At 33.2% G+C, this 26,985-nt stretch overlaps 1 protein-coding gene across 2 annotated transcripts in view; it reads left to right on the top strand.

Annotated features, from left to right (window-relative positions):
• Positions 1–26,985, top strand: part of TFEC (transcription factor EC) — a 193,888-nt gene that overhangs the window by 41,246 nt on the left and 125,657 nt on the right. For both annotated transcript variants that reach the window (XM_039860747.1, XM_039860749.1), the window contains one exon: positions 969–1,214. In XM_039860747.1, coding sequence (XP_039716681.1) covers positions 1,017–1,214 — 198 coding nt within the window. In that variant the 5' untranslated portion in view covers positions 969–1,016. Of the gene's footprint in view, positions 1–968; positions 1,215–26,985 lie in introns of those variants that run through there.

The following is a 26,985-nucleotide window of genomic DNA, read 5'->3' on the forward strand; positions in this document are numbered from 1 at the left end:
TTCTCTAGAGGAAAATCAGAAAACAAAGGTTGGTATAATATTCTATAAAGACTTAAATCAGAGTTTTTCTAAGAGAGATTATTTAAAAATATAAATTAGAGCATTAATTCTAAATTCCCTAGGTTGTGTTTGTTTAATCCAGCCACTTCACATTATTACAAGGTTTTATGTGGTACAAGAGTTTATAGAAACTAGAAAGAGAAAGATGTTTTTCTAGATATATTGAATGGTAATATGGGTGGCTATTAGCTACACATTCAGTTCCTCCAGCAGCTTCCTTGTTTTACTTTCATGGCTTTTTAAGAGGTTACTTCTAGGACAGCAGTGCACTTCAGTCTGATAGTTCACGTCAGAAACTGAGTAGGGGAAATGTGGTATCTATTGTGGTCTGTTTTTCTATGTGACAGTTGTTCCTATTTTGTGTTTGTTTCTCTTTTAATGAGGATACAACTTTCATCCAGGGAGATGTATGGGTCACTTGTTAGTGCACTTAAATGTACTGAAGCACTCCACCAGCTGGAGATTCTGACTTGTAGTTGAATTATTTTTGCACAGCGAATGGTTTTCCTTTTGACATATTTTAATATACTTGCACACTGAGAGCAAGAGTGGGTGAACAGAAAACAGACTGTTTTATTAACCCAGCAGTCACCTTTGAGGTTTGTACATGTCCACTTTTTTCCTTGCCTTTGTACATAATCCCAAGAGACTAGTACCTGGCTTTGCTCACAATAACAAAGTCAGATACAAATCTCCAAACACAATTGTTAGCTGAATGCCAACTGTTTCTTCTCATCTTTTTTAAAAAGTTGAACATTAAGAATTGTGTTTATGGGGGAACCTTAACCATTAAAGAATGAGTTTTTTTTTCTTTCAGATGCTACCCCTATCATTTACTAGATTTATTTTACAATATGTAATCTCAAGAGATAAAAGAAAATAATTTTTTGCTTGTTTTTTTTTTGCAGCACTCCTCTTTTTCTAATCCATTAATAGTGAGAAGAAAAGAAGAAAATATGTTGCAAGCTTTAACCGGACTCCAATTTCAACTGAAAGAACAATTAGGAGAAAAAGAAAGGAGACTTCAACTCAGCCAGGAAACCAGGGCTCAGCATGCACAGTTCCACATGCAATTTTCATACACACCAATGTTTCAGAGACTTGTCCCAGTAAGACCAGAAATTTCTTCAAGTCAATTACCATGCTTTCTTAAGGTATATATCTGTATTCACATATAGCCATAATTTCTAAGTAAATATCCATACATTTTAATTGTACTCAAAAGTTGAAGAGAAAAAAGAGTAAATATCCAGAGCTCTCTCCCAGTTCCCAGTAAGTGGCTCATTTATCAGCATGTAAATATTAGAGCAACAAAGCAACTGAAATACATAATTTCCCTATTATCATTATCATGATAATAATACTATTTGATATTTGGGAACATTTTTACTTTACAAAGAAGTTTTATATTATCTCATTTGACTATTTAAACCATTCAGTGAGGTGTACCATCTGAGTAGGAAGATTATTAAGAGTAATATGCTCTCTAAAAGCATCCTGAGACTTCTCAAACTTAAGTAGTGATGTGGTGTTTAGAAAGGAGGCCATCTTTGAGCTAGAATTTTCTAATTTGCATTGCTGTCTCTATGATATTGGGCTTTTAAAGGATTGCTTTTTTGAATGGTTCAATGCAAGAAATAATAATTATACCAAAAGTGGTTATAAAGTTTGAACGAAGATTACTTTTTGTAGAGAGTTCATCTCAGTGTATATAGGTACCAAATGTATTTTAGATGGAAATTTTACAAAGCAGTAACAGATTAGAATACATAACTCTGAAGGATAACACAATGAGTATATGACTCTAAGTCTAGTAACTTATTCAAGGGAGCACACCTAGTAAGATTGGAGTCCATTTCTCCTGGTACACTTCTATATTTCATTTTAATTTAAATACTATATTTTGAATAGCTACTTTTGACCAAATTCTTTAGCTACAAATTACAGGGTACAAATATAAAAAAGAAATACCTTGTTTTGAAGCTGTTATAATATAGAAGGTAAATAAATACAATGAAAGAAAGTCTATGTACCATAGATGTGGTATATTGTAACTGTATGTGGGTTTGGTGATGTCAGGGAAGGCCTTATTACTGTGGAGGCATTTGGAGACATCCATTCTGAGGAAATAGCTATATTAATCATCATTTTTTAGCTTTCATATTAAACTTATTCTTAAAAAGATAAGACTATTCTGTTAACCTTTAGCAAACTTTCAACCACAAATGCTTATTTATTGTAAATTATGCTTTAAAAACATCTGTTTCTTAAGTGAGTATGTTTTATTTATAATAATTTCTGACTTTATTACATTTTTGTTAATTCTTGTAACTTTACTAAAATATGTTTAAGCAGGCATGCTTTTAATGGAAAAATTACAAGATTCTGAGTTCTATAATCTTTGTCTTCTTGGGATCATCATCGTCATCCTCACATCCTCATCAAAACAAATTTTTAGCAATTATTAAACAAGCGCTACGGGAAAACCATCATGCCAATTTTTAATTTTTCAATAATTATGTAGAGTAGCTATAAGCTCCATTTTGCAGATAATGAACTGAGAGTCAGAAATTTAAAAAAAAAAAAAAGCTCAGAATTGCACAATTAGTAAGAATGTTGTTTTTCTATGACCATGACATTCTGGCAGTTATTGTTGTCTACCTAGGTGGGGTTTATATTTTCTTACTAGATTTATTAGTGAGGACTCATGATTTCCAGTAAGAACAACCTGGTTGGAAGTTGATTAAGCCACAAAAAGAATTTGTTGGCTCCTGTTAATAAAAAGGATAGCTGATATCAGTGGTGACTGGAACTAGGACTTTAAATATTGTTAAGAACATATCTCTCATCTGGGCTTTCTTCTACATATTGTCTTTTTTCTGAGACCAGGTCCTTCTTGTAGCAAACTGTGGAGGCTTCACTCCCTCTATGTTCACATCCTCACAACTTGCCACTTAGGAAAATGAGAGCTTATGCTACTCAGCTCCAGTATAAAAAATTCCAGATAAATATTTGCTGGGACCACATTTCTAGCCCTTGGCCTGGTCATTAAGGTGATGGTAAGTGCTATGCTCAGTTTTCATTGGTCAAATATTCACTTTTATGGCTGTAGAGAGAGATGGAAAAGGTAGTATGTTATTAGAATTAGGGAGCAGTGCTTTACTGATATGGCCTCTAAGAGATTAGTATGATCGAGGCAGTCATCCTGATTTGTGGCTATTGACATAGATCTTTATGATACTTGTTTTTATTGACTTAGTTAATTCTCTACTAGTTAACATGCTAACTGATTAGATCTGTTAAATCATATCTGCGGGATGAAGGGGCTTTGTCTAATTTTGTCCATTAAGCTAAAGTCTGTCCGGTTGTTTCAAACATTTGCAGATATATTTTCTAGATCTTAAACTTTTGTTATTTATCTAATGTAAAAAAAAAAAATTCTGTTTCTGACTGGGAATAGAATTAGCTTCCAAATTTAAAATAAATGAAAATCAACACATGGTTAACAGTTTTCAGACTCTGTAGAAGTGATATGTGGACTGACATGCCTTACACAATGGGCCCATTTGGTTAACTCTATGTTTGGTTAGCATCTCAGAGGCTGATCAATATTATGTGATGTGATAAAAATTGAATATCTGGGCTTAAAAAGCTGAGGACCAGATTCTTGTTTGACTTTACGAAGGATTGCCCACTTCAAAGCTCTGTTTGAAGTCATCAGATAGCACACGCTTTTGAGTTTTTAAAGTTGAGGCATGCTACTATAAAAGATTCTAAGCTTTAGAGACTTATATTGTGATAAACACATTTTAAATACTATATTAAGAGACTTCTTGATAATACATTGCAATATAAGTTTCAATAAATATTTGTTAATTTATTTTAAAGAATGAAGTTTGACTGTTTTGGAGTATGTAAAACTGAAAACTTTAATCAATAGAACAATATTTTTTTCTAAGCACTGTCATGAGCCAGACCTGTCTTGAATGTGAATAGAGAGACTTTCTATGGGAAATTCTAGCCTCTCAAAGTGTCTAATTTCATTTTGTTGGTAATGTGTGGGAAGGATAAAAATTATAAGAAAAATGCAGTCTCTTTTTTTTTCTATAAGAATTTCAAATTTTTCTTGGATTCCTCACTGCCTTTCCAATACTCATGTCTTATTGGGGGTAGGGCTGATAAGATTTGGGAGAGGAAGAGATGGCTAATTGGGGAGAGGATAATGGGATAAAATTTGACTTTTCAGTTAAAGGTGTTTCAAAGCCTTTCAGTTTAAAGTGGTTGCTTTGAAGAAGAATCTTCTCTTTTTGGCAAACACTATCTTTCATGGGTGTGAAGTGAAGCTTTTGTGTCCATATGTCCTCTGACCTAGATGAATTCCTCTGATACTCCTTGCTTGGCCTGGCTGCCAGAATTCCTGTTGTCTTTCACTGCTGGGTCTGTGGCTAAAAGGATTCATGGCCTGTGTTTTTCAGTAGAGACAGTGTTAGCTTTCAATGCCAGTGGACCTTGGGCCTCAATCACAGTGCCCAGGCTGGACTCTACTCATGCTACTCCTTATTCACTGGGGACCTGCAGGAATATTTGTCGTGTCACCATTTCTGATATGCTGAGGTAACACAACACTATCAGAGGTCTAAATGAGAAACAGAACAAAAGCTCCTCTTGTTTATCTTTCTTCCTCTCTCTTGGAGTTTCCGTTCATTTGCAAACTCTCCTTTGAACACATATTAATGGCTTTGTCCCAGAACTGAGAGTGAGGACACTCATGTCTGTTGTTTGTCTCCTTTGTCCTCTTACTATAACTTTTGAGAGTTTTTTAAAAATATTATTTTTTAAAAATTTTTAGTTACAGTTAACATACAATATTATATTAGTTTCAGGTGTACAACTTGGTGATTAGACATCTATATAACTTACAAAGTGATTACTAATAAATCTAGTACCCATCTAACTCCATACATAGAGATTACGATATTATTGACTATATTCCTTGAGCTATTCTTTACATCCCCATGATTATTTTGTAATTATAAATTTGTATTTCTTAATCCCTTTCCCTTTTTCACCCCTCTCATCTGGGAACCATCAAAATGGTCTCTGTATCTATGAGTTTGTTTCTGTTTTGTTTGTTTATTTTGTTCTTAGATTCCACATGCATGTGAAATCATATGGCATTTTTCTTAGTCTCTTTTACTTACTTCACTCAGCACAATATCCTCTAGGTCCATCTATGTTGTTGTAGGTGGCGAGATTTCATTCTTTTTTGTGGCTGAGTAATATTATATATACATACAACCTCTTTATCATTCATCCATTGATGCTCACCTAGCATTATTGTTGTAAATAATACTGAAATGATCATATAGATTCTCATGTCCCTTCAAAGTAGTAATTGTTTTTTTCAGATAAATACCCAGAAGTGGGTAAACTGGGTCTTCCTTTGTCTCTTGGTATAGCTTTTTTTTTTAAGTCTATTTCGTCTGGTATAAGAATTGCTATCCCATCTTTTTGGTTTATTTGTTTACATTTTTACAAAATATCTTTTTCCACCTCTTTACTTTCAGTCTCTGTGTGTCTTTTGATCTGAAATGAGTCTCTTGTGGGCAGCATATGTAAGGGTCTTGTGAGAAACATTTAATCCATTTATATTTAAAGTGATTATTGATAGATATGTAGTTATTGCTATTTTATTATTCATATTTTTTATCTTTTATCTTTTTTCTTTTTCTTCTTTAAGAAGTTCCTCTAACATTTCTCATAATACTGGCTTGGTGGTGATAAACTCCTTTAGCTTTTTCATGTGTGGGAAGCTCTTTATCCTTCAATTCTAAAGGATAGCTTTGCTGGGTAAAGTAATCTTAGTTGTAGATCCTTGCTTTTCAACATGTTGAATATTTCATGCCAGTCCCTTCTGGCCCACAAAGTTTCTGCTGAAAAATCAGCTCACAGTCTTTGGGAGTTCCATTGTAGGTAACTAATTGCTTTTCTTTTGCTACTTTTAAGATTCCCTCTTTGTCTTTAACCTTTGGCATTCTAATTACGATGTATCTTGGTGTGGGCCTTTTTGGGTTCCTCTTGTTTGGGATTCACTGTGCATCCTGGGTTTTTATGTCTATTTCCTTTACCAGGTTAGAAAAGTTTTCTGTCATCATTTCTTCAAGTAGGCTCTCAATTCCTTGCTCTCTCTCTTCTCCTTCTGGTACTGTGTATGATGTGAATGCTGTTACACGTGACATTGTCCCAGGGGTACCTTAAATTATCCTCATTTTCTTAGATTCTTTTTTTCTGTTGCTGTTCAGATTGGATGTTTTCTGCTACTATATCTTCTAAGTCTCTGATTTGACCCTCTACTTCATTTAATCTACTGTTGATTCCCTCTAATGTATTATTCATTTCAGTTATTACATTCTTCATTTCTGACTGGTTCTTTTTTATGTTTTCTATCTCCATTTTTATGTTTTCTATCTCTTTGTTAAAGTTCTCACTGAATTAATCTACTCTTCCCCTAAGTTCATAGAGCATCCTTATAACCAATGCTTTGCACTCTGCATCTGGTAGATTGTTTGTCTACATATTTTTTTCTAGAATTTTGTTCTACCCTTTCATTTGGATCATGTCTTTGTCTCTCCATTTTGGCTGCCTCCCTGGGTTTGTTTCTGTGTATTTGGCTGCTATGTCTCCTAGTCTTAATAGCGTGGCCTTATGTAGTAGGTGTCCTATAGTTCCCAGTAGCATAGTCTTCCTGTTCACTTGAGCAGGGTGCTCCCACTGTGTCCTTCATACAGGTTGCATGTGACCTCCTGTTGTCGTTGAGCTTTGGTTGCTGTTTACACATCAATGGGAGGGATTGAATCTGGAGCTTATTGGTTGTGATGACTGGCCAGTGAGGGGCTGACCTTATGAAACAGAATTTGCTTTAGCTGAGTTCTGGTGCCTGTCAAATTTACCCTTTGGGTGTGTTGTCCTTGGACCCGTCACAGGCCAATTTTGATCTCAGTCTGTGCCCTGCCTGGGGCTACCTGGCAAGAGTCACCAAGCTCTCCACAGATGGCTACCACCTGTGCTGGGCTTGGAGGTTCCTAGAAAAGCCAAGCCACAAACTGAGACCAGCTGCCGCTAGTGTCAAGCTTGAGGCTGCTCAACAAGAGGTATGGGGCATACCAAGGCCAGATGCTGCTTGTTTGGGTTTTGTAAATCTTTGAGAGATTTTAGGAAAGTCCACAGCATGGGCCAAGACAGATCATTTGTATATAAAAGCCACTGGAAGTAACTTGGTTGGGCCCCACAAGTTGGGTGGGGCAAAGTCTCAGGGTATCACCAGGGCAGAGTAACCAGTGTTACTCAGGTTGATGGAGTCAGATATGGTGGCCACATGCCTCTGCACACCAGGAGAGGGGAAGTTTTCAACAACAACAACAACAACAACAAAAATGGGTTTCTGCTAGCACTTCTGTCTGGGAGAAAACTGCCCCTCCAACACTTGCCCTGAAGCCAGACAATTTAGTCCTTCCCCGTGTGTCCCGGTTGCCTTTCACGCTGCTGCCCCAGTGCTGAAGCTCAGAGCGAATGAGTACGTCAGCGAGTATGTGCACGTGTGGGCCCCATAAGAAAAATGCTTGAACTCCTGCAGCCTTCTGTCTCACTTAGCCACTATCTCTGCTGGTTTTCATCGTCAGAAATTGCGGAGATTTCTCTTCCCAGCACTGGAATTCTGGTGTGACACCAGGACCCTGGAGGAGTCCAGGGGTACTGTCACAGCCAAAATATCCTTCTAGATTCTCAACTGCCACACACGGTGTGAGACCAGCCCATTCCACATCTCTGCCCTCCTGTCAGTCTAGAGGTCCATTCTTCTCTATGTTGTCAGTTGTAGGAATTCTGTTTAGCTAGACTTCAGGTAACTCTCAATGATAGCTGTACTGCAATTTAGTTGTAATTTTGATGTGGTCGTGAGAGGAGGTAAGCACAGCATTTACTTACTATGTCATCTTTCTTTTTTTTTAAATTTCATTTTATTAGTTTAAAGTGTACACTACATTGGTTAGACATTTTTATAGTTTATAAAACGATCTCCCTAATTGCTCTTTCTCTCCTCTGGCTCTCTACCTAGCCATTACATTGTTAACTGCATTCTTTACGCCATACTCCTCATCCTCATGACCATCTATAAACTAATTTGTATTTCTTTAACCCTTCATTCCATTGTCCCAGTCCCCACAACTGCTTTCCCCTCTGGTCGTCACAAGATTGTCCTCTATATTTGTGAGTCTGTTTTTGATTAGTTTGTTCTTTTTGTTCCTTAGATTCTGCATATAAGTGAAATTGTATGGTATTTATCTTTCTCTGTCTGACTTATTTCACTCAGCATAATATCCTCCAGGTCCATCCATGTCATTGCAAATGGTAAGATTTTATATTTTTAATGGCTGAGTAATATTCCATTGTATATATAAACCAAAACTTCTTTATCCAATGTCTTTTGCTGAGCATTTAGGTTGCTCCCATATCTTGGCTATTGTAAATCGTGCTGCTATGAACACAGAGGTACATAGATCTTTACAAATTATTGTTTTATTTTGTTTTGTTTTCATAAATACCCAGAAGTGCAATTGCTGATACAAGAGGTACATCCATTTTTAATTTTTTTGAGAAACCTCCAGATTGTTTTCCATAGCGGCTGTACCAATTTATAATCCTACCAACAATGTATGAGGGTTCCCATTTTTCTACATCCTCGCCAGCACTTGTTGTTCTTTGATTTATTAATGATAGCCATTCTGACAGGTATGAGGTGATATCTCATTGTGGTTTTAATTTGCATTTCTCTGATGATTAGTGACCTTGAGCATCTTTTCATATGTCTATTGGCCATCTGTATTTCTTTTTTGGAGAAGTATCTGTTCAGGTCTTCTGCCCATTTCTAAATTTCATTGTTTGTTTTCTTGTTTTTGAGTTGTATGAGTTCTTTATATATTTTAAATATTAACCTCTTATCAGATATATCATAAGCGAATATCTTCTCCCATTCAGTTGGTTGTCTTTTTGTTTTGCTGATGGTTTCCTTTGCTGTACAAAAACTTTTTAGTTTGATGTAATCCTATTCATTTATTTTATCTTTTGTTTCCCTTGCCCAAGGAAATATATCTGAAAAGAAATTCCTGTTAGCAATATCAGGGAATTTACTGTCTATGTTTTCTTCTAGAAGTTTTATGTTTTCGGGTCTTACATTTAAGTCTTTAATCCATTTTGAGTCTATTCTTGTATATACTGTAAGACGGTGGTCTAATTTCTTCCCTTTTTCTTTTTTCTTTTGCATGTCCCTGTCCAATTTTTCCCAGCACCATTTATTGAAAGACTATCTTTACCCCATTGTATTTTTTTGTGTCCTTTGTCATATATTAAGTGAGCATATAGGCATGGATTTATTTCTGGGTTCTCTATTCTATTCCATTGATCAATGTATTTTGTTTTATGCCAGTACCATGCTGTTTTGATTACTGTAGCTTTGTAGTATAGTTTGATATCAGGTAGTGTGATACCTCCAACTTTGTTATTCCTCAAGATTGCCATGATTATTTGGAGTCTTTTATGGTTACATATAAATTTGAGGATTATTTGTTCTAGTTCTCTGAAAAATGCCTTTGGTATATTGATAGGGACTGCATTAAATCTACAGATCGTTTTGGGTAGTAAGGCCAGTTTAATGATCTTGAGTCTTTTACACATGAGCATGGTATATGCTTCCATTTATTTGTATCTTCTTCAATTTCTTTTTTCAATGACTTATAATTTTCTGAGAACAGGTCTTTTACCTCCTTGGTTAATTTGATTCACAGGTATTTTATTGTTTTTGATGTAATTGTAAATGGGATTGTTTTCTTAATTTCTCTTTCTGAAAGTTCATCACTGGTGTATAAAAATGCCACTGATTTCTGAATATTTATTTTGTAACCTGCTGCTTTACTGAATTCATTGATCAATTCTAACAGTTTTTTTTTTTTTTGGTAGAATCTTTAGGGTTCTCTCTATATAGAATCATGTCATTCGCAAATAATGAGAGTTTTACTTTCTTACAATTAGGATTTTTTTTTCTCTTTCTTGTCTTATTGCTATGGCTAAGACTTCCAATACAATGTTGAAGAGGAGTGGTGAAAGTGGGCATCCTTGTCTTGTTTCTGATCTTAAGGAAAACACTTTTAGCCTTTCCCCATTGAGATGTTAACTGTAGGTTTGCCGTATATGGCCTTCATTACTTTGAGGTATGTTTCCTCTATTCCCACTTTGCTGAGAGTTTTTATCATAAATAGATGCTGGATTTTGTTGAATGCTTTTTCTGCATCTGTTGATATGATCACATGTTGATGTGGTGTATCACATTAATTAATTTGAGAATATTGTACCAACCCTTGCATCTCAGGCATAAATCCAACTTGATTGTGGTGTATGATATTTTTAATGTATTGCTAAATTTGGTTTGCTGATATTTTGTTGAAGACTTTTGCATCAGTGTTCATAAGAGATATCAGACTATAGTTTTCTTTTTTGGTAATGTCTTTATTCGGTTTTGGAATCTAGATAATGATGTCCTCATAAAAGGAGTTAGGGTGCCTTCCCTCTTCTTGAATCTTTTGGAATAGTTTGAGAAGAATAGGTATTAGTTCTTTTTTGAATGTTTGGTAAAATTCGTCTATGAAACCATCTAGTCCAGGACTTTTGTTTTTAAAGACGTTTTTGATTACCGATTCGATTTCCTTGGTGGTAATTGGTCGGTTTAGATTTTCTGTTTCTTCTTGACTTGGTCTTGAGAGATTGTATGATTCTAGGAATGTGTCCATTTCTTCCAGATTGTCCAATTTGTTGGCATATAATTGCTCATAGTATTTTCTTATAATCCTTTGTATCTGCTGAGTCCACAGTTATTTCTCCTCTTACGTTTCTGATTTTATTTATTTGAGTTATGCTATCTTGACTAGAAGCCTGTGGGTTTTTTTTTTTGTTTTGCTTTGTTTCATTTTGTTTTTTTGATGGAAACATTTTACTTCTCATTGGTCTGCTAAAAACTTCCTACATACTCCTTTTCCAGTGTTGGCATTTACCTTTACTTTTCTCTGGGGTTGAAGGGCTACAGGAAAGGAGTTGGGATATAGAAAAGGAAAAGTACACAAGAAGTGTATATCAAGGCTATTAACTCTGATGCAAAGGCAAAACATATAGAACAAGAGAAGACAATAAAAAAATCACAATTAGAATCAGTTGCCAGAAATTCCATAGTTAGGTCTCATGTCTAGTTTGAGTGTTCTAAATTTGTTAAATAACCTGTAGGATTCAGTCATTTCTTCCAATAAACCTCATTTACATTTATGCTGAACAATCTTTTGAAGTCATCTATTTGAAAGAACTCCTAAAACCCTACCTTTTTAACTAAATTCAGTCTAAAAAAGAAAAAAAAGGAAATTATGTTAAGTGGCTTGTATATTATGCCTTACATATTTTAAGCGTCTCTGTGACTCTAGTGTTAATGAAAGGGATAGAAATTTCAGTGATGCATTGCCTGTGAAAAGTTTTTTTTTTTTAAATCAGCATGAAGGCATTTCTTTTTCGCAAAGTTTTCTTTTACTGTAAATATGAGGAATGCATGATTTAGACAAGCAAATGTAGCTACTATTATCTGATAATGAGTAAAGGATGAACTGAAATGGTAGCTATGGTTTATGCTAAGTTCATCCAAGTTATGTTCAACTTCATTATCAAGAAGCCTAAAGAAGATACCTAATCCCCATCGTGTTGGATGAATAACACTTATTAGACACCTGGGACTTACAGCATCTCATACTTTGTGAGATAGCTTCACAGCCCAAGAGCTTACTAATGGAAGAAAATGGCTCACTGCAGCCAAGGGGGAAAGTAGTGGGAGTAACCTGTTCCCTCAGAGTCCTCAAGTGTAAGACAGTCTGGAATTGTGATTCTTATTAATCAGTACCTGCTTCTCAGAGTCTGCCTTGATTTATGGTAATGAAACTGAGAGAATTATACAACCTTTTGGGTAGTATATTGCAGCATCCAGAGAAGTCATAATATTAATATTCTTCTTCACAATGATTGGCCTATAATTTTAACCTAATTTCCTTTTACTTAACTTGAAATGTACGAAATTGGTCACCTTTAACTTCTCTCTTCCATATATGTAAAGATTGTCCATTTTCAACTTTTCCTTGTCTGTCTCCTTTTTTGAACATTTTAATGAATTCTTATGACTAGTAGTCACCTCTTTAAATTTTTAATAGCTACTTGAAAATGTATCTTGGGGATTGACCCCCTAAAAGTATTTCATTAGAGTTTTAAAATAATATATATTCAATATATAACTTTGTTTTGCTAATTTCAGTGGCAACAGTGCTATTTTCATTTTCAATTATTATTTAAATATGTAAGTCCAGATATACAGATGCTAATTATTTCTAGTAGCTTCTAATAGATGAATAATGTTGTCTATATGTGGTAACTGACCCTGTGGTTAAAATCTAAAATATGAACAATTGAGAAAAACAGAAATAGTATACATTTCCATTTCAAGATACATTTTTTAATATTAATATATAACTATATAAGCTAAGAAATTTAATGCAAGATTTAAGGAAATGTCTTGGTGTTTTGTTAATTATCTTAGCTCAGTAGATTCAGTAGTCCCCTATCTCTCCTGCTTTCCTTTCAACTTTATAGAGTTTAGGTTCAAGGCACGGTCTTTCTACAGCTTTTTTGAGATGTGTACAGTCTGACTGCACACTGTGTAAGCAGCAGTTTTGGCAGAAACACTTTTCATTTTCTGGTGGCCTTATTAGAGAGAAAAGTAAGTTTCCATTTTCTGCATCTTGGCTGGCGCCAAGTTACAATAGTTGCCCTTTGTCTATCAGAGACAAGTGCCTATTCCCTGCTCTGCTCTCTTCTACTTTTTTTTTTTTTTTTTTTTTGTTTAAACAACAGAAATTTGTATTTTCACAGTTCTGAAGTCTGGAAATATGGGATTAAGGTGTCTGCAGGGTTGGTTTCTGCTGAGGCCTCTCTCCTTGGGTTGTAGATGGCTGTCTTTCCATGTTTTCACATAGTCTACCCTAGGTGCCTGTCTGTGTCTAAATTTCCTCTTTTATTTTAAAGGTTATGAAGGGAGCGTTTTTTTTGTTATGTAAGTACCAGGTTACAACATTATAATTCGACATCTGTAAACACTACAAAAGTCTAGTTAGTATCTATCACCTTACTATTGACCCCCTTCACTCCTTCCTCCTTATTCCAATTCCCTCCCCCTATGCTCTCCATAAATTTGTTTTTATTTTGTTTGTGTGGGTTTTTTTTCTTTTTTTTGATTTTACATATGAGTGAAATTATACAGTGTTTGTCTTTCTCCATCTGATTTATCTCACTTGGCCTAATACCTTCAAGATCCATCTCTATTTTTGCAAATGGCAAGATTTTTATTTTTTTCTGTGGCTGAGTTGTATTCCATGGTATAAATATATAACACATATTCTTTATCCATTCATCTACTGATAGGTTGTTTCCATATCTTGGCTGTTATAAATAATGCTGTGATGAACATAGAGGTGCATGCATCTTTTTGAATTAATGTTTTTGCATTCTTTGGATAAATATCCAGCAGTGGAATAGCTGGAACATATGGTAGTTCTATTCTTAATTTTTTGAGGAACCTCCACATTGTTTTCCAGAGTAGCTACACCACTTTACATTCCCACCAACAGTATACGAGTGTTCCTTTTTCTCCATATCCTTTCTAACACTTTTTTTTCTTGTATTTTTGATAATAAACCTAACAGGTGTGAGGCAACATCTCATTGTGGTTTTGACTTGCTTTTTCCTAATAATTAGTGAAGTTGAACATCTTTTCATGTGTCTCCCTACTTTCTTTTGCCTGCTCCACTTTCTCTCCCTCAAAGTGTCCTATCATGTTCCAGGCACTTGTTATCACTGTTTATTTTCTACATAGCTCTTCAAAGTATCTGAAAATACCTAATCTGTCATGTTGGGGGTTTTTGTTTATTTGTTTACTGGTTAATTGCTTGGCTCAACAACTGATAATGCAAGGAACACGAGAGAATTATAGATGCAGGTCTGAGACCAGGTGCTTACAAAGTATTTTTTAATAGTTTTCCTTACAATTCTGTTTTTGGGATTCTTTACTTCTGACTTTTCATACTATCCTCAGACAAATTTCTCCACTATCATGGCTTCAATAAATGTAAATGCTGATAACCTACAAATATTTGTCTTCAGTTTAGTGCTCTCCTCTAGCTACACATCCAAATATCCAATGGTTCTACCTGCATGCCTCTCCATACTCAATATGGCCCAATATAGTGTCTCCCAATGCTATGTAAATCTAACTGTGGTACCCTTCTCCCAAACAAGAAAACACACCAACAAAAGCTTTTCAGAGGCTTCTCATCCCCTTTAAGATAAAGTCCAAAGTCCTTAAATTGTCTGGTGCTGGAGGTGTGTCTACTTACCCTGCCTATCTTGCTTTGAGTACTCAGAAGAGTAAATGGCTGCTTTGCAGGCAATTTCCCCTACAATATACTTTTCTCATCTGGACTATAGCTAGAAAAAAATTTGAGATTATATTCTTCAATAAGGACCTTGTATCCTATTTTTCCATATTAATAATTGAAGGTGGATAATTAAACTTTGAAAACAAAGGACTGTGGTAAGATTAATGTTTTATGATAAAATATATTTCTTAAGATTAAAATAAATATAAAAGGATACTAGCAAGCAAAGCTTAGAATTTTTCTTAAGAATTATCTTTGGATCTGCTCTAATACATGAACAAATGTTTCATCGAATCATAGTATTTGTATATTATCGAATGGCCAAATTAATTTTGTCTAGAAAATTTTCAGAGCACTTATTGCTTATGTTCACTTATAATCAATAGAAATGTATCAATAACTCCTTCAAGCATTTTCTAATTCTGAGATATCACTTAATGCCTTTTAATAATTTATATTATATTCATATTGTCCCCCATACTCACCTGAGGTTTTTTCTGCAATCAATGCTATTTTAAAAGTAAAAATTCCTTTTCTGGTCCTTATGGACAAAAACACTTCTCCTCTTTCTCCACCCCATTATTTGGATAGTCAGTCAGGTCTGCTACTGGGGCAAATAGTTTAAATGTTTTAAAAACTTTAATCTTTAAATTGTGTAAAGTGTGAAAGCTACATATATGTTAAACTTATTTAAAATGGTTACTTTCTGATTCTACCTTCATCTTTTTTTTTTTCCTATTACAGTTGGAACATATTGCAATTGCCTTCTTTCTTCACGGTTATTAACTTTTCCCCTTTTATCAGAACAAGGATCTTGCTTTCTTTGATTCTCTTACTGATATTTTAAAAGAACTTTTTTTCCTCTCTTGCTGTCTCAGGCAAGTCACATCTCAATTGTACGTTATCATTCATTGTCACTCTTTGTGTCCATCCTCTTATCCCAGCCTAGTTTTTTTCTTTTTTTTGGGAGGGGGTTTGGGAAGAGTGACACTACTGTTGGGAGTTTTATATCAGTTTCAGGCCTTAAGCAAAATATATTCATTTCAAATGGAAATTGCTGTTTGTATAAAGGTTTCTTTGTTTCAATAAAATGGAGCCTTATGCAACATACACCTATCTAAAGAAATTTTAGAATAGAACTTCTAAATAACTGATAACTAGAAAATTCTGATCTTGGGCTTTAGTCACTGAAGATAAGGAAAGACATCTGCTTCAGTACCCCCATCTGGCTTTTACACATGCATTCAGAATCAGTATGCTCTTGCTTTTTCTTTTATCTATGCCCATCTGCTGGTATGGTGTGTTCCCACCCTAACATATTTTCAGACCCTTGCCATAGGGCAGAAGTGCCAAGCAATTATTTGTTGAGATAGATAGCCCACATAATACCGTAAGTGACATCTGTTCTGTAGGAAATCCCTCCCTTGTGGCAGGAGTGTCACATTGGCAGCTCATAGGAATATCAGAATTGACATATAGGAACAACTGAATATTTCATCTTACCCTGAATTCTCACTCAGAGAGCATCTAATACCAGATGCTTTGGAGGGCTGTGTAACCCCTTGACTCTTTCTCTTGTTCTCTTTACACCTATGGTAATTGATAATACGACACTATGGGGAAAATTTCTTTCTGACCCCAGCTGGTAGCCAAATTATGCCCTAAAGCATGAAGATTGGCATATTTTAAAGTTTATTATAGTTAAAATGGTGAAAAATGGGATGTTTTTCATATTAATGTGCTTACTAGATTGTTCGACCTAAATAATAGCTTGAATAAGTTCCAAAAATTACTCTTAATAACTTATTATTTGGCAAAATTACAATACAGATGAACATTTTAACCTTTTAAGAGAGTGCTTATCCCCATGTTTGGCGATCGGTTCTACTCCTTTAAACCATTTCAAACAGGTGATAAAAGAAATAGTTGATAGTCCTTAGTAGTTCAAGATTTAAATCTTTGTATAAAGGTATATTTGGTAAAATATATTAATTGGTTCTGAATAACTCTGAATTTATTGGTTTTTAGCTATTTGATGTTAAGAAGAAAGGCAGAATTTGGAGCCAAAATTATTATTGGCAAATTTAAAATATAATGTACAAAGTAGGTTCTGGATACGTTCACATTTAATTCATTTTTCCAAACCACCTCCATTAATGCTGTTACTATCTTCAATGATCCTCAGAACACCATGAACAACTTCAGATTCAAAAAAGTTTGAATGGTATAATTATGAAAGTTTTTTTAAATTGGAGTTGAAATGAAAGTACTCATTACATAATTCAATCAACCCATTTACATAAGTTTCTGTTTAAGTAAGAGTTAAACATTTGGTAATAATAAGCTATATCATTTATGTGTGGTTGCAGTACCTACTACTATGAAAATTAGTGACCTAAAATAATTGTTTTACTTCTTTATGATTTCCTGAGTCAGCAATATTATCTTGTCACTATTCTGGAGATTGATGGCCTAAGATAACCTCACTCAAAAGTCTGGTTATTGGTGTTGGCTATCTGCTAGACTATTTGCCTCTAAGAGGACAATTTGGCTTCTTCATATGTAGCAGGGTTTTAAAAGCAGGAAGAAAGTGGGCTGGCCTTAACATGGAAATTATTTTAACTGCCTGTATGACATCCTGTCGGCCAGTCTAACATGGCTAAACCGAGTCAATGTGGAAGAAGACTACATAGTGAAGTGGATACAGAGAGGTATGATTGTTTGGGGTGACTTAACTATAATAATCTACCACATATTGCTATCCAGGATTATCAGTTGACAGAACCTTACCTTCCTGAATACTTAACACAGTAGAAGCCATTACTAGATATTGTGCTACATTCTGTAAATCTACAAGAGGATTGCATAAATAACATAAAGATCAGTCAAACTTATTCCTTATTTTACCCACCCATCCTTTTATATATTTTAGACACAAGTCCTTTCTCATATATGTGGTTTGCAAATACTTTGTACAATTCTATAGTTTATCTTATTATTCTTTTCATAAGATCTTAACAGAGCAAAAAACTTTAATTTTGTTAAAGTCCAATTTATTAATTATTTCTTTTATGGGTTGTATTTTCGATGTTATGTTTAAGAACTCTACACATTGCTGCATTCAATCTGCTAATATTTTGTGGAAAATTTTTGCATTTAAGTTTATGAAAGATGTTAATCTGTAGTTTTCTTTCTTTTCTTTTTTGTATTGTTTTTATCTGACTTTGATATCAAGATAATATTGACCTCACACAATGAATTAGAAAATGTTAGTTTCTCTTCTATTTTCTGGAAGAGATTATATGGAGTTGGTGCCAATTCTTATTTAATGTTTGGTAGATTCTTCTCTTAAAGCCATCTGGGCCTAGAGATTTCTTTCTTGTAAGACTTCAAATTATAAACTTAATTCCTTTAACAGTTAGAGGGTATTGAAATTCCTAATTAAATGTTATTTTCCTATTTTCCTTTCAATTCTATCAGTTTATGTTACATTTATTTTGATGCTCTGTTGCTTGGTGATTCATACACATGTAGGATCACTATGCCTCCTTGGTAGACTGACCCTTTATTATTATGTAATATCCTTCTTTTTATCTTTGCTCAGAAGTCTACTTTACATATTAATAGAGCTACTCTTGCTTTTTTTTTTTTAAATTATGGTTTGTATGGTATATCTTTTTTTATCTTTTCAATCTGCGTTTTGTTCGAAGTAAGTTCCTTATAGACAGCATATAGTTTAACAATGTTTTTATCCACCTAAATAATCTGTGTTTTTTAATTAATATAATTAGAACAGTTACAATTAATACTATTACTGATACATTAGGGAATAAGTCTTCTATTTATTGTTTTCTATTTGTTTTTTATTTGTTCCCTCTGTTTCTCATTCTGTTTCCTTTTCCTTTTCTTCCTATGAATTACTTGAATTTTTTTAGTTTCATTTTACTTATTTACAGTGTTTTTGACTATATACATTATTGCATAGTTTTTCAGTGGTTTCTTTAGATATTACAGCATACATATATTTACTGTCACAGTCTGCATAAGTAATAGTCTGCTAATCTTGACATTCTACTACTTTGAATAAAGTGTAGAAAACTGACTTCTATTAGGTCCTTTTACCTTGCCCATTTTTAAAATGTGACTTTCTTTGTTATTTTTTCTACATACTTTGAGCATACATCAGATGGCATTATAACTTTTGCTTTAACCATAAAATGTGATTCTAAAAACTCATGGAAAAAGAACTCATAAACCTCAACAATAAGAAAACAAAGAACCCACTTAAAAACTGAACAAAAGATCTGAACAGATATCTCACCATAGATGATATACAGAACTTAATTCCGCATATTAAAAGATGCTCAATATCATATGTCATTAGGGAACTCAAATTAAAACAACGAGATGCTACTACGTAATTATCAGAATGGCCAAAATCTAAAACACTAACAATACCAAACACTGGCATGGATGTGAAGCAGCAGGAGCTCTTATTTATTGCTGGTGGGAATGCAAAATGGAAAACCCCCACTGGAAGACAGTTTTGTGAATTTTTTTTTTTTTTTTACAAAATTAAACATACTTTTTCTTTTAGATTTTCTACATAGATGACCATGTCATCTGTGAACAAATGCAGTTTTATTTATTCTTTTCCAATCTTTATTTTTGTTTACTTTTTTTTTTTGTCTTATTGTATTAGCTAGGATTTTCAGGAAGATTGTGCAAAGCATTGGTAAGAGAGGACATCTTTATTTTATTCTTGATCTTACTGAAAAAATTTCTGGGTTCTCATCATTAAGTATGATGTTAACTATAGGTTTTTTGTAGATGTTCTTTACCAAGTTGAGGAGTTCCCCCTATTCCTAGTTTGCTGAGAGTTTTTATCATGAATGGGTGTTGGCTTTTTTGCATCTATTGATATGATTACGTGCTTCTTCTTTTTTAGCCTGTTGAAGTGATGGATTACGTTAATTGGTTTTTTAATATTGAACTAGCCTTGCATACCTAGGGCAAATTCCTCTTGGTCATGATGTATAATTATTTTGAAACATTGTTGTATTCAATTGGCTAATATTTTGTTGATTTTTCATTTATGTTCATGAGAGATATTAGTCTGTAGTTTTTTTTTTCTTGTAATGTCTGTCTTGGTATTAGGGTAATGCTGACCTCATAGAATGGATTAGGAAATATTCCCTCTACTTCTATCTTCTGAAAGAGATTGTAGAGAATTGGGATAATTTTTTCTTTAAATATTTTGTAGAATTCACCAGTAAATTCATCTGAGTCTTGTGCTTTCTGTTGGGAAGTTATTAATTACTAATTCAGTTGCTTTATAGATATAGGCCTATCCATATTGTTTATCACTTCTCTTGTGAGTTTTAGCAAATTATGTCTTTCAAGGAATTGGTTTATTTAAACTAGATTATCAAATTTATGGACATAGAGTTGTTTCTAATATTCTTTTATTATTTTTATGTTTATTAAATCTGTAGTAATGTTCTTCTTTTATTTCTGATATTGATAATTCATGTTTTCTTTTCTTTTTTCTTAGTTTAACTAGAAGTTATTGATTTTATTGATATTCTTAAAGAATGAGCTTTTGGTTTTGCTGATTTTTCTCTATTGAGTGAAGTAAAACTGTTTTCATTTTCACTGATTTCTGCTCTAGTTTTCATTTTTTCTTTTGCCTAATTTGCATTTAATTTGCTTTTTCCTAATTTCCTTAAATTATTAATTTTAGATATGTCCTTTTTTTTTTTACCATATGCATTCAATGCTATACATTTTCCTTAAAGCACTGCTTTCATTGCATCCCATGAAAATTATATTTTTATTTAGTTCAAAATATTTTAAAATTTATCTTGATTTTTTTCTCTTTGACTTATGTATGTTTGTTAATATCCAAATTTTGGGGGGATTTTATGCTTTCTTTATTCTCTTTATTTCTAGTTTATATCTACTGTAGTTTGAGAGCATACAGTGTATGATCTATTCTTTTAAATTTATTAAGATGTGTTTTATGGCCCAGAATGTTGTCTATCTTGGTGAATGTTCCATATGAGCTTGAGAAAAATGTACATTCTGCTGTGATTGGATGAAGTAGCCTACAATGTCAATCATATTCAGTTCATTGATGGTATTGCTGAGTTCAACTATGTCCTTAGTGGTTTTCTGCCAGCTGGATTTGTCTACTTCCGATAGAAGAGTGTTGAAGTCTCCAACTACAACAAGGGATAGATCTATTTCTCCTTGAAATTCTATCAGTTTTTGCCTCATATACTTTATAGTTAGGTGCATACAGGTTAAGGATCCTTATGTCTTCTTGAACTGGGTCTTTTATTATTATGCAATGCCTCTCTTTATTTCTGATAACTTCCCTTGCTCTGAAATACACCCAGTCCAAAATTAATATAGCTACTCGTACTTTCTATTGATTAGTGTTAGTATAATATATCTTTTTCCATTCATTTACTTTTAATCTATATAGTATATAATATATAGGTATATATAAATATAATCTTTATATTTAAAGTGAGTTTCTTGTAGACAACATATTGTTGGGTCTTGTTTTCTGATCTACTCTGACAGTCTCTGCTTTTTAAATGGTGCATACAGACCATCGATGTTTAAGTGATTATTGGTATAGTTGAATTAATATTTACCATATTTGTTACTGTTTCATCTTTGTTGCCTTTATTCTTTGTTTGCATTTTTGTCTTCTGCTCTTCTTTTACTTTTTGTGTTTTTTACTGATCAATCTATATAATTCCATTTCTTCTTTTTTCTTAGCATATTATTATATATTTTTTTAAAAAAGCTTTTTTAGTGTTTGCCCTAGACTTTGTAATATTCATTTATAACTAATCCAAGTCTGTTTTTAAATAACACTATATCACTTCATGGTAATGTAAGAAATTTATAATAATAAAATAATCTTGCTCCTGTTCTCTATATCATTGCTGTCATCTATTTCAGTTATTTGCAAGCATTCACACACACATATATAAGCATACATAATCAATACATTATTACTATTATTATTTTGAATAAGCTGTTTTATGTTAATTAATTAAGAATAAGAAAAATAAAAGCTTTATTTACCTTCATTTATTTCTTCCTTTACGTCCTCCTTTCTTTATGTAGATCTGAGTTTCTCACCTATATCATTTTCCTTCTCTCTAAAGAACTTTTAACATTTCTTGCAAGGAAATCTACTGGTAACAAATTTTTCAATTTTTGTTTGTCTGAGGAAGATTTTATTTCTCCTTCACTTCTGAAGGATAATTTAGCAAGTTACAGAATTCTAGATTGGTGTTTATCTTGCTGAACTATTGAAATATTTTACTTCACTCTTTTTGCTTGCATGCTTTCTGAGAAGTCAATGTAAATATTATTTTTGTTCCTCTATAGATAAAGTATTTTTTTCTTTTGTCTTCTTTTAAGAGGTTTTCTTTATATTTTATTTTCTAAAGTTGAACTATGATATGCCTATGTGTAATCTTTTAAGGACTTACCCTACTTGATGTCTTTAAGCTTACTGGATCTCTTGGTGTCTGATGGTAATTTGGGGAAGTTCTTAGTCATTATTGCTTCAAATATTTCTTCTGTTCCTCTGTCTCTCTTTCTTCACCTTCTGGTAATTCCATTGCATGTATGTTATACTTTTTATATATTCAAGAATAGTCTGTTCTGCTTTTTCTCTTCCTTTAAGCTTTGGAAGTTTCTATTGTCATATTCTCAAACTCAGATTCTTTCCTCAGTCATATCCAATCTATTAATGAGCCCATCACAGCATTCTTCATTACTGTTAGAGTTTTTGATCTCTAGAAATTTTTTATTCTTTTTTAGGATTTTCATCTCTCTGCTTATATATCTGTTCTTTCATGTTGTTTACCTTTTCACTAAAACCCTTAGCATGTTAATCATAGTTTTGTTTGCTTCGTTTTTCATTCTTAGTCTTATAATTCCAATGTCTCTGCTATATCTGACTCTTGTCCTGATGCTTGTTTTTTTTGTTTTTCACCTTTCAGTATGCCTTATATTTCTTTGTTGAAAAAGAGACTATTCATTGTGTGAAAGAATCTGCTGTAAATAGGTCTTTATTACATAGTGGTAAGTTGCGAGGGAAAGGGTAACATTCTACAGTTCTGTGATTATATCCCAGTATTTTGGTGAGCCTAAATGCCTTTGGACTATTAACTTCACAACTTTTCAACCCCCACTTCCACATATCTTAGGTGGGACAAGATGGCTAGAGGAGGCTAAAGTTCAGTATTTCCTTTTCCCAGGTAGGTTAGGATCTGATAAAATAGTTTCTCCCAAGGGAAGTTTTTTTTTTAAGAATAATAGAATGCTCTGGAACATTTCAAATTGGTTATTTTTCCCCTCCCTCTGCCAGAAGTAGAAGGAATTTTTCTCTGATTATGCATTGTGAGAACCTGGTAGAGTTCCTGGAGGTAAATCTCATATAAGTGGGAGGGTTTCATATATCTGGGTGCCCCTAGAGCTTCTCACTCTCAATCTTGTCCTCACTGGGCCTCCAGCAACTCATCATTTAAAGGTTAGGTTTTCCTACCATGCTACTGGTTCCCAAGATGTTTTCTGCTTATAGATTTCTGCTCAAGGAAGTTGTGATTCTCTGAATCTGCCTGTCTCTTCAACTTGGGGGCAACAGGTTGCCCTGTGATCTCACAAGAATTGTTGATTTTTCAGTTCGTTCAGCTTTTCCCTTGTTTTTAGGATGGAGTGACAACTTTTAAGCTCCTTACATTCAAGACTGGATACCAGAAGTCACACACTTACTTTTGTTTTTTGCAGTTGGTATAATGGCATTAGTGAAATGTTTTTCATTTTCAATAGAACAAAAACACTTCACAGAGGAAGTACGTTTTAAGATGAGCTAAGGCAACACAGTTTTGAAAATTCAATGATTTTATGGCCAAATATTAGACCGCATTTTGAAAAGGTCAAACTCTAAAAGCAATATTAAGTAACCAACTCTGTATTATAAATTCTGTAAATCTTGGACACCATTTTAATGATATCTTTGCAAGTGGGTATTACATTTGTTAATTAAAGTTGAAAATATAACCAACATCCTTATTATTAGTATCTAAAAGTAGCAATTCATCTGCTGGGTATTCCAGGGATATATATTTAAAGCATAATGTGCTACATAAAATCAGTGATAGTCAGTTTAATTAGCATCTGATGAGAGTTAGCAATTTAACTTTGATTTACAGCACAAAGGTTAGGTGTGGTGAGTTTATTCTATAATACTGGTGCTATTATAATATGAACAATAAATTGACCACTGAATGAAAAAATAGAGGAAAACCATCTGCAAGTTTGCTAATCTGTAAGGCTACTATATCCCAATAAAAATATACTCTAATTTTAAATTTTTAAAATATACTTGTCATTACACGGTAGTGCTTATGGGAAGCTAAAACCTGATGTCGATTCTAGAACTAGGCATAATGAGAAAAAAGTAATCACGTTAACAGCAGTTGGTCTTGCCCATCTGACTTCAAACCAATTCTGATTTTCGTAAAATTGTTCAGGTTACCAGATGCTGGGGGCAAATTCTCTGTAGTTTTTATGATCTCACATTTAGGAATCAAGATTATTTATGTCTTCTTCTACATCTTTAATGTATTTAAAAATACTTCACATGTTATTTTCTTGGTCTTCAGCTTGTCTCATTTGTTTCTATATGTGTTCCTTATGCTTTTAAATTTTTCTTGTGGTATTTGTTTTTGTAAACTCATTTCACTTTTATAATAAATTCTATACATTTGTACAGGCTGGGGGAAAATGGATATTGAAACCAAACAAAAAACCTTATGTACAATATTTTTGCAATCACCTTTAAAAAGTTAGTATTTCAAGAAGATGAGACAAGTGAACATAACCAAATTTCTGATACTGATTTTTTTCTGGGTGGGGTTATGTCTATGCAAACTTTTAGAACTTGCATTCCCCCCTAAGATATATCTGAATATATTTTTCTAACATCCATTTAGACCTTGTTTCACTATCAGAGCTTTAGAAATTAATAAACTCATAATAGGAAAAAAATAAGAATTTTTCTATAAAAAGTGAGAGACTCTTTTAGGAATAGATGTGAAGAATAAATGTATAGGACATAAAGTTGTAAAGAGAATATTCATGTGGTAAGAGCATGATGACAAAGCAATAAACAAACAAAAAAAAAGAAAAAAAAAAGCAAACCCACTCTAAAACTAACAAGGTAAGTCATATATTAAATTATAGGTTAGATAAATTTAATCTTCAGAAGTTAAAGTCTCAAAATCTGTATTGTTTTTTCTACTTTCTTGCCCATTTTGTTGCCTTTTGCCTTTATGAGATTTCTTTTCCTCACATGTGTGTCCTTGAGAATTTTTTTTTTTGTTTTAAAAAACAAAAAAGATGGCTTCTTTTATGGACTGAGTCTGTAGATTTTTCTTTTATTTTACATTTTTTAAGCATATATATTCTATAGATCACACTGCAGAGTTCATGTATCGTCTTACCATGGTTTCATGAATGTCACATCTTGCCTCTTCCTAGGAAATTTTCCCTTGAGGACAAAGCCCAAGTCTACAACTTTTTTTGAAACTTCAAAGTGTTCAGTCTGCTGATATGTAAACTAAATAGATACTCAGTAAGTGTTAATTGGTTGAATAAATGAGTCAATGAAAACAATGTAAATTCTTTTGCCTTGGTTAAGAATTGTTAATCTTCGAACTAGTTTAAAGTGCTATAAAGGCATTTGTTGGAGGTGTTTGTGAACTTAATTTGCTTCTTGTAGAGTCTATGGAAGGCAGCTGATTTTCTAGTAATGATCATACTTACTTTTGAAGTATACTTTTTGGGCACATGATTAGTTACTCAGTGACTCTTGAGATGATCTACATTTTCTACATTAAAAAAATATATGGATGAAGGGAGCAGAAGGGATCATCATGGAAATCTGCCTTGCTTACTTGGTAGAAATTATCCAACTCAAATTACTTAAGTTTATTATTGTGGTTTCTGTTTTAACCATGGCCCTGATTTTAAGTCAGAAGAATATTACCAAGAAAGAGTGTATATTGAGTAAAACTTTAATTTATACACACATACACACACATATCAATCTTTTTAAAATTTCTGTTTAAAACTTTACCACAATGGAAAAAAATATTTTAATTGAAAAGTAAAATGCTAGAATATATGATTATGTTTATTTTGCCTCTGATAATATATTTATTTTAGAATTAAGGAGATGCATGAAAGATGTATTTGCCAAAATTTTCAACTATTTAAATTTTCAGTTCTAAAGCAGTATTTTAATCCTATTAAAGCTAATGAATAGTATCTATAGGCTTTGTCATTTAGGTGAAGTTCAAGTTGTAACTAGTATTAATGGAAGGAAAATGTAAGAACTATACAGTAACATCTAACTTCTGCCATTTATTCGTTTCACTTGAACCTTAGGGCAATGTGAAAATGTGCTCTCTGAGTTCACAGGGCAATTCATTGGAGACACTCGGCTGAGCTCTGATCTCTGAAAGGACGATTAGTAGGTAAAGAAGGCCCCTGTGTGTGGAATTTTAAATTATGTCTTTATGGGGCATCTAGTAGCATTACTGGAGACAAAGGTCTAACAATGTTTTCATTAAAACACCACTTTCCAGAGCAAACTGTCAGTGTAAAATTTTGCTCTGGGCTAAAGCTGGCATCAAGATTCTAGCCTTGAAGCTATTTTGTTTTAGAAATTCAGTTGGGCCAGTTTAGCTTAATGGTTAAAGGGGATGAAATATCCATTTTTTTTTTTTTTTTTAGTGTAGTTAGGAATTTTTTTTTTTAATGGCTTTTGCAAATGTACATTTGTTTTTTTTCTCTACAAAAAAAACCAGACACATGTTTATAAAAAGAGCAGTTTGGATTGGGGCACATTTTCAATCTTGGATGATTTTGTAAACTGATTTAAACGATTAGAGTCTTGTTTATTTTATTTTAAAATTTTCGTGTTGGAGATGTTTCTCCATTTAGGGTATAACTCAGTCAATTTTAACATCTATTGGGACATCAACTATCTTTGTTTATGTAGGGTCTTGAGTCTCTGTCCTTATTCCCCCATGGAAAGATTTTATAAATAAAGAATGCTTATTTTCTAATGGCCTGGACATCACAAATGTTAACGAATTGCCTATATTAAGAATCCTGTTAGTGATGACCTAACTCAGGGAAAAGCAAACAGAGGAAATTACAATTCTAAACTTCTATGTGAATGGCAGGAATGAAATCTTATTTAACCATTTACACACTATTTGCTTTTATTTAGGATCTTACATCATTTAATGCTTTGTAA

Source organism: Pteropus medius, unplaced genomic scaffold, assembly GCF_902729225.1.
Source record: "Pteropus medius unplaced genomic scaffold, Ma_sr-lr_union100, whole genome shotgun sequence".
Taxonomy (NCBI): Eukaryota; Metazoa; Chordata; class Mammalia; order Chiroptera; family Pteropodidae; genus Pteropus; species Pteropus medius.